At 37.6% G+C, this 7,556-nt stretch overlaps 1 protein-coding gene across 5 annotated transcripts in view; it reads left to right on the forward strand.

Moving 5' to 3' along the window:
• The first annotated feature begins 3,743 nt into the window (after positions 1-3,743).
• LOC135581840 (bZIP transcription factor 1-B-like) overlaps positions 3,744-7,556 on the forward strand; it is a 5,530-nt gene continuing 1,717 nt past the window's right edge. Inside the window, exons 1-8 of one of the 5 annotated variants that reach the window (XM_065145668.1) lie at positions 3,744-3,935; positions 4,103-4,298; positions 4,405-4,470; positions 4,596-4,682; positions 5,615-5,701; positions 5,808-5,867; positions 5,947-6,128; positions 6,213-6,270. In XM_065145668.1, the coding sequence (XP_065001740.1) occupies positions 4,242-4,298; positions 4,405-4,470; positions 4,596-4,682; positions 5,615-5,701; positions 5,808-5,867; positions 5,947-6,128; positions 6,213-6,270 (597 nt within the window). In that variant the 5' untranslated portion in view covers positions 3,744-3,935; positions 4,103-4,241. Of the gene's footprint in view, positions 3,936-4,086; positions 4,299-4,404; positions 4,471-4,595; positions 4,683-5,614; positions 5,702-5,807; positions 5,868-5,946; positions 6,129-6,212; positions 6,271-7,556 lie in introns of all 5 variants that reach the window. The other 4 variants (XM_065145669.1, XM_065145666.1, XM_065145665.1 and 1 more) reach the window with 4 other exon arrangements.

A 7,556-nucleotide genomic window follows, 5' to 3' on the forward strand; every position in this document is an offset into this window, starting at 1 on the left:
TTTGAAGAAGGACTATGCCAAATATCACACTTGGCGTGCTAAAAAGGGTATCTTCGTTACTTTGGTTTGTTATAAAGTTAATTTAACTTCAGTATCTGGAAACACTTAGTGGTTAGACTCCGGTGCAACTACTAACATCAGTGTTTCAATGCAGGGTTGCCTGTGCTACCGAAGGCCAAATGATGTTGAGATATGCATTTATGTGGGGGATGAAAAATTAATAGATGTGGAAGCTATAGACATATTTAGATTGTTATTGTGTACCGGAAACTATTTGGATTTGAAAGACACTTTTGTTATACCATCATTTAGACGAAATTTAATTTATGTTTCTTATTTGGACAAAATATGGTTATTCTTATTCATTTGGAAACAATCAGTTTACTTTGTCTTTAAATTCAAAAGTGATTGGAACTAGTTCACTTATGACTTATGACAATCTATATTTGCTTGATACTATAGTGTCCTATTATGAATCCCTGAATACATAATTATGAAGTACTAAACATAAAATTAAAAAGGGAGATAAGTTCAGTCTCAATCAGTGCCCTAAAGGAAATCTAGAAACTCAAGAAACGCAGAAGATTTGGTATGCATCAGTTGTAGGGAGTCTAATGTATGCACAAGTTTGTACACGTCTGGATATAGCATACATTGTTGGCATGTTACGCAGATACTTAAGCAATCTTGGAATGGATCATTGGAAGGCAGGAGTTATGAGATATTTAAAGAAGATATAGAAGATCAAACCATTTGGAGATAATTGGGTATTCTGACTCCGATTTTACTGGATGCCAAGACAGTAGGAAATCCACTTTGGGCTATATTTATATGTTGACTAGTGGGGCGATTTCTTGGCGTAGTTCCATGCAATCTCTTATACATCTTCCACCATGGTAGTATAATTTGTAGCATGGTTTGGGGTATCAAATTATGAAATTTGGTTGAAGAATTTTGTCATAGGGCTGAAAATAGTATAAGGGATTGAAAGACCACTAAAGATATACTATGACAATAAATCAACTGTTTTATACTCCAACAATAATAGGAGCTCGAGTAAGTCAAAGCACATTGACATCAAGTTCATAGTTGTGAGAGAAAGGATACAAAGTAGACAAATTTCTATAGAATATTTAGGAACGAACTTTGTGTTGGTAGATCCTCTCACAAAAGGTGTACCACCCAAGTTATTTCATGAGCATATTGCTCGTATGAATATACTAGAATATGAGGAAACTTCAGTTTAGTGGGAGTTTATTATATATTTGTTGTATGTTCTATGTCAGATTCTATATTTATATAGATATTTTCTGATTAGAAAGAAAGTTTCAATTTATTATGCTTTATATATTATGACTATTAAAGTTATTAATGATCTCATAAAGATAAAATTGGACCAGTTGAAAATTGACATGTACATATTACATTCATGTAATTTTCATGCTATATATTTCATGATTGTTCTATGTCATTTGGTTATATTAATATTAGAGATCATTGATTGATTTAGCTATGATTAATATAGCAAAGACTATTTTGGTCCTATATTAATATGGCCAATGGACGAGATTGTATTATATGCCTTGTTTAATAATGACAACAGTTTTGAGCTCATAAACTATATCACATTTATAAGGATATATATATATGTGACCCAGTGGGAGATACTTAGAATTTTAAGGGTTACACATGTATAATTAAATATGTTAAGTCATTACTTTGATTAGCCAAAAAATTAAAATAATCTAATTAAAGTAAACTTACTTGACTAAGGGGTATAATTGTTATGAAAATTAATTATGTGGATACTATCAATTACATTTTTAACTTGATGATAAGACAAGTTAGAAATATAAAACATCTTGGGGCATAACTATAGATACAGTTATGAATATAAATGGAGTTATGGTCTCCAATTGTAGTATCAATTTTCATATTTCTCTTCACCTATTAAAGAGAAACAAAAGGGTTCTTAGAAACACTTTGTAATTGGAAGGCTAATTCACCAATTAAACCAAAATATGTCGATAGATTCATCAGGTACGCTTCCGTGTTAATATGTTTCATAATTATTATAGGATTTCATGTATATTATTATGAATTTAATATTTTTTTATGGAAACATTCTAAAATTTAATTTTGATTCTATAAAGCATGTTTAATTTGATGTGTTAAATAAGATTTAAGACTTCATATTCCAATCTAAAGTTACTCATGTCATTCTTTTTCGTTTTACATAAGGTAGAAATGGCCAATGGGAACGTGACAAATGAGAGTGTGAGACTTGAGGCATAGGAATGATTTGGCAATGCGTCGATGTGTGATCGAGTGAACGAGTGAGTGATGCCTAGGCTCGATGGTTCATGTCCCGTACTCACTTATCCCCATTACCTCATCGTCGTCTCATCCTTCTTCCTCCTCGGGAAACTCGTGTTCTCTCTCTCCCTTTACCCTCTCCTCGTTGTCTACGGATGACCACACGTGAGCTGACAAGCATCCCTCTCTCTTTGCCACACCTCCCACTGTTTTCTTCTCGTCGTCATCCTTCCTTTCCCCAAGTCCAAACCATTGGTTGTTATCTCCTAACTTTTTCTTGAGGTGGTGTAGTCAGATGATTACAGGTTGCTGCAATTAGGCCCGATAACGGATCATGTGCTTACATTTTGACATAATAAAAATATTTCAAATTAATCAAATTATTGGTGGTATTAGAAAATATTTTTAAAAGAAAAAAATTCAATATAAATAAAAAACAAAATTTCAGTCCTATAAAATAAGATAAAAGGAATAAATGATATTTAAAGAATAATTCTATGATAATATAAATCAAACTTACGTGCCTATTTTTCTAAAGGAATGCGGCCCACAGATGGAGCCCACTTTGTAGGAGTTGGGTCAGAGCTGGCTGAGTTTTAGGCAGGCCTAACTCAAAGCCCACATCAATCTAGGGGCTCCATTGATGTGTTCCGTGTTGGAGCCCCACAGCGAATCCTCGACAGCAGTAGCGTTAGATATCGTCTTCCTCGTCGCTTCCCTGTACGGAAAACATTTCCGATCTCATTGCCTCCTCCTGTGTGTGTGAAAAAGAACGCTCTCTCTGTAGGACTCCATCTCCTCTCAGTCAACCACGACCAAACCCCGCCCACGAGCTCCTCCGCTGAGGCGAAGGGCCTGTGTCGTTCCATCCGTCTCGGTCTCGCATGACGACGTTGCCCTCGTAACCTTCCAATCCATGGCTGAAGCTGCAAGCTTTCTGCAGCGAACATGGCGTCGAGCCTGGAAACCCAGAAAGCTGCAATCCGGCGGCGATCTGATGCATACATTGCATGTGAGGATATCAGAGCCATGCATGAAACGACAAAAGAGAGGCTGTCGGTGATGATCCAGTAGAAACATGCGAAGATTCCAAGAGCCTACATATGGATGATGGCAGATGGCTGCCATTGTTGGGCGATCATGCTGGACTCATTCAGTCATCGAGTTGTGTTCTGTCTGCTCTCAAAACTACAGCAATGGCTTCACGTTGTATTATATATATCTTCTAAAGGTGTCAAATGAAGGAAATAAATTAAGGTGTATGAGACAAACACCCAACCCACAAGAGGCATGTTGAGACGGAGGCCATCCATTGGTTGACTTATGGTGTGTGTGTGGCGCTCAACACACCTGAACAAGGAGACCACCACTTTATGATCCCGTCTCGGTCAATGGATCTCCACAAATAAGATCCGTTTCCCCGATAACTAGCTTCTGACGTTTCCCCACTTCGTTTCACTTCCCGCTCGCCACACCTTGCGGCTCCCTCCTTCCCTCCCCCTCCCTCTTCGCGGAAGCCATCCGATTCGATTTCGTGGCGACAGCAATCTCTCCCTGCTTGCACCGATCGGTCCAGTTTTCGGCTTCATTCCTCCTCCGTCGAAATCTCGCTTTCTAAGGTAGTATCGATTGCTTCTCTCCGCATGAAATCTCTCTCGCTCTCTCTGTCGGCCCTACGAATCCGGAGTTTTCTGTACTAACGAGCTGTAGATCTTCGTTTACTACAAGAAATGGCGTTTTCTTTTTTCTTCCATGCTGAATAATTCGTAGTTGTCGCGCTTCGTAGGGTTTTTGACATACTAGGGTTTTGGACCTAAACCTAAGGTCGAGCCCGACGGGAGCAATCCCCTTTCCAATGTCGGGTGCTTAATCTACGGGTTTTCGCTTCACGAGACGAATTTGGGTGGCCGAGTGGACGCTTGACCATGGGCAGCGGCGAGGGTGAGGCTTCGGCCAAGTCTCCAAAACCATTGGCGGGTCAGGTACTTGAAGTCTCATCTTTATGGTCTTCACTATGATCTGTTCAAGAAATTTGGTTTCCTTCTCGCTGAGAAAAATTGGGTTCTTCCTTGTCGTTTCCTGGTTTAGGAGCAATCTCCTACCACTAGCTCTGCTGCGGCCGTGTCCGTTTACCCAGATTGGTCCAACTTTCAGGTGGAAAGGCTTCACCTTTTTTCTAATCAGAAATCGTATACTTATGGAGATTTTTTTTTCTTACCTTTTAGGGAGATTTATGTTTCCTTGCGTCCCTCATAAGCTGGTTATTTCTGTTTTGGCAGGCGTGTCCTCCGATTCCGCCTCATGGACTCTTCCCTTCCCCAGTGCCATCGAGTCCCCAGGCTTATCCTTATATGTGGGGAGCTCCGGTATGGAATTCATACATGGATACTATTGCTTGCTTATGTGTCAAAATCATCTCTATCTCGTTTAAGTTCCTCACAGTGGATATTTTAGCATTTTAGAATAGGAAATAAATATGATTTGGCAACTAGAGTAGATGGTAGCATCCAATTTGGGTCGTACTTTGAGACAAGTGTTGGGCCTAAATATGTTATCAGATTCATGTGAATCAACAATGAGCACCTTGTTTCTTTGAAGGGTTCTTCTAGTAACATCACATATTGGAGGTGAACTCGTGAGCCTCTTAGGCTGCCTGTGTCTTCCAGAATGATTGTCGCACACCTTGTCAGTGGTCACCTCATTCATTGAGTACTGCTAAATGTTCTATCAGGAATGCTTTGCATGCACAAATTCTATTTAGGTGGACCAGAATACTCCTGCAAAATTTCAGGGGTGATGCCAGCTATCTCAAACCTGATGTGTGGGACCAACACATATGGGCTCCAGTCATCAGGTCTGTGAGAGGTGACATCATTCTTAAAAATCTTCAGGAGCAGTTCAGTCACTCCTTAGCAGCAGGAATCTTTGCATCCTTACGAGGTACTGCAGTATTAGGTCCTGGAGTGGTAGAAAGCTGCAATCAATTGGAGAAAATCCACAAAACTTTGATGATTCTTGTGTACTCTTACAGGATCAACAATTGTCGCAGGCTATATCTATCTCTTCATTTAGCTCTTCCAGGATTTCTAAGATGTAAATTTTCTTTTATATTTCTGTTGAGCTTCATAACCTTTTCTTCTCTTTTCTTTTACTTATTTTTAGTTGATGGTGTTAATGCTTATCTCCTTCATGTATCGTATACCTTTGCAGTGAATGTTAAGCAAGACATTATCATCATCATTCATGAACCTTGTAGCAGTTCTTATAGGCATTTACGTCCATTTTCTTTTGTCAACAGCACTTGATGCCACCTTATGGGACTCCACTACCTCCATACCTCACGTATCCTCCTAGAGGATTATATTCTCATCCCTCAGTTCCTCCGGTATTTCCTCCAAATGCATTGAATGTGTCTTTTGCATAGAAATTTGTCTTTTCTCTAATGTACAACTTAGATGTCCTATGTGATCTTATTGTTCTGTAATGAACAGGGGTTACGCCCTTTTGGTCCTTTTGCCATGTCTACTACAAATATGAATGCTGAGAATTCTGTAAGCATGTGATTTAGCTTTTTAAACTATTTTGCAACATAATTAATATCGCCAACAGAGATTGATGTCCACATCTTAGGGAGTTGTTCCCAGCAGCATGGAAATGGATGGTAAGTCATGTAAAGGTAAGGAAAAAGGTCCCACAAAGCGATCCAAAGGAGGTTGCAGTAGTTCAAATATGATTTCAGAAAAGAACAACAGTGAGACATGTAAATCATCAGGGCCACCAGCTAATGAAGTCTCCCAGAGGTGTATAATTCCGTAAGCCTGTTTATCATTATCGTGTCTTTATCTTTACACTCCTTTGCAAGTTGTCTGTTGGATAAAAGAATATGGTTGTTGCAGTGGTGATAGCACAAGTGATAGTTCAAGTGAAGAAGAGAGTGATGACACTTCTCAAAATGTATGCATTCCTCTAATTCACTGATTTGTAGGTTAAATTTTTTTACTAATATTGAGGTGTGTGAACCTGTAGCTGGCACTAATTCACATCGAATCATGCTCAAATTACAAGATAGAGTGTATCTTCTCTTTTCCTTCTTACTGTTTCGTTACACTTTACTATATGTTCTAAACCTTAAAATTTGTAAACTGGAAATCCTAAATTGTAATGTAAATCTAAAATATGATTTCTAACAAACCATGAATTAGAATTTGTATCTCTAAAGACATCTATGATACCTTGGAAAAATAAGAACTTTGAGTAATACTTGGTAAGTATAGGCACTTTATTGTTTATTTGGTTAAGCAGTTCCCTTTGTTTTTTCTAGTGTGCTGATATTTTTTTCCATGAGACAATTAGCATTGTGGTTCTCTAGATTTGATCTATGCAGGATTTCTGTGTAGTCAAAAGAGTTGCAAATGAACTTGTTTAATCATTCACTTCATCTGACAACTCTTTTGTCATTTTGATGGTAGCCATAATTAGGCTCACATATTGAGATATTCTGGAACAAGTGTCCTGACAGTGGACTCTGATTCATGCTTGTTTGTCATTGGATTACAGAAAGATTAGTGACATAACATTGTTTTGTTTTCTTGAGAGAGAATAACATGGCAGTACATGTTGTATATTATTTTTTGATCAATATCATCTAAACTATAGTTGTTTTAATGAATCACAAAACACTTAAATTTATCTGTTGCTTGATTAGGGAAGATTAATACATTCGACAGTTGATGAATTATATGATTCACATTTGCTTGATGTGGTTATTACAAAGATCTTTTTTTCAATATTAAGTGCACCTGGAGGAACTCTATATGCTAATGTGTTGAAAAAATAAAATAGACAACCTAGTGTAAATGACTTGCCAATGCAGGGTCTTATCCCTACAGGGAGCAATCTTACACATGCTTTTATTTCTACACTTCTAATTGTTTAGTTACAGCCTCAATACAAATGTTAAATGACAAGTGGCTTTTTCCAACATATAACTGCATTTCTCAAGTTCAAGGTCTTAATTTTTTTCATATTCACTCCCATTAGATTGGTTTTAATGATGATAAATCTACTTTGTTCAACCCATGTGATTAGTAACATTTGCTAATGTAGGATAGACCAATTATAAAATAAGCTAGGACATATGTAACACATGAGTTTCTGTATCATGTGTATCCTTGTAAGATCATTTGTAAATCTGAATTTATGGCCAAAATGATGTCGATAAATAGTTTAGCTCTAAGCAT

Source organism: Musa acuminata, chromosome BXJ3-4, assembly GCF_036884655.1.
Source record: "Musa acuminata AAA Group cultivar baxijiao chromosome BXJ3-4, Cavendish_Baxijiao_AAA, whole genome shotgun sequence".
In the NCBI taxonomy this organism is placed as follows: domain Eukaryota; kingdom Viridiplantae; phylum Streptophyta; class Magnoliopsida; order Zingiberales; family Musaceae; genus Musa; species Musa acuminata.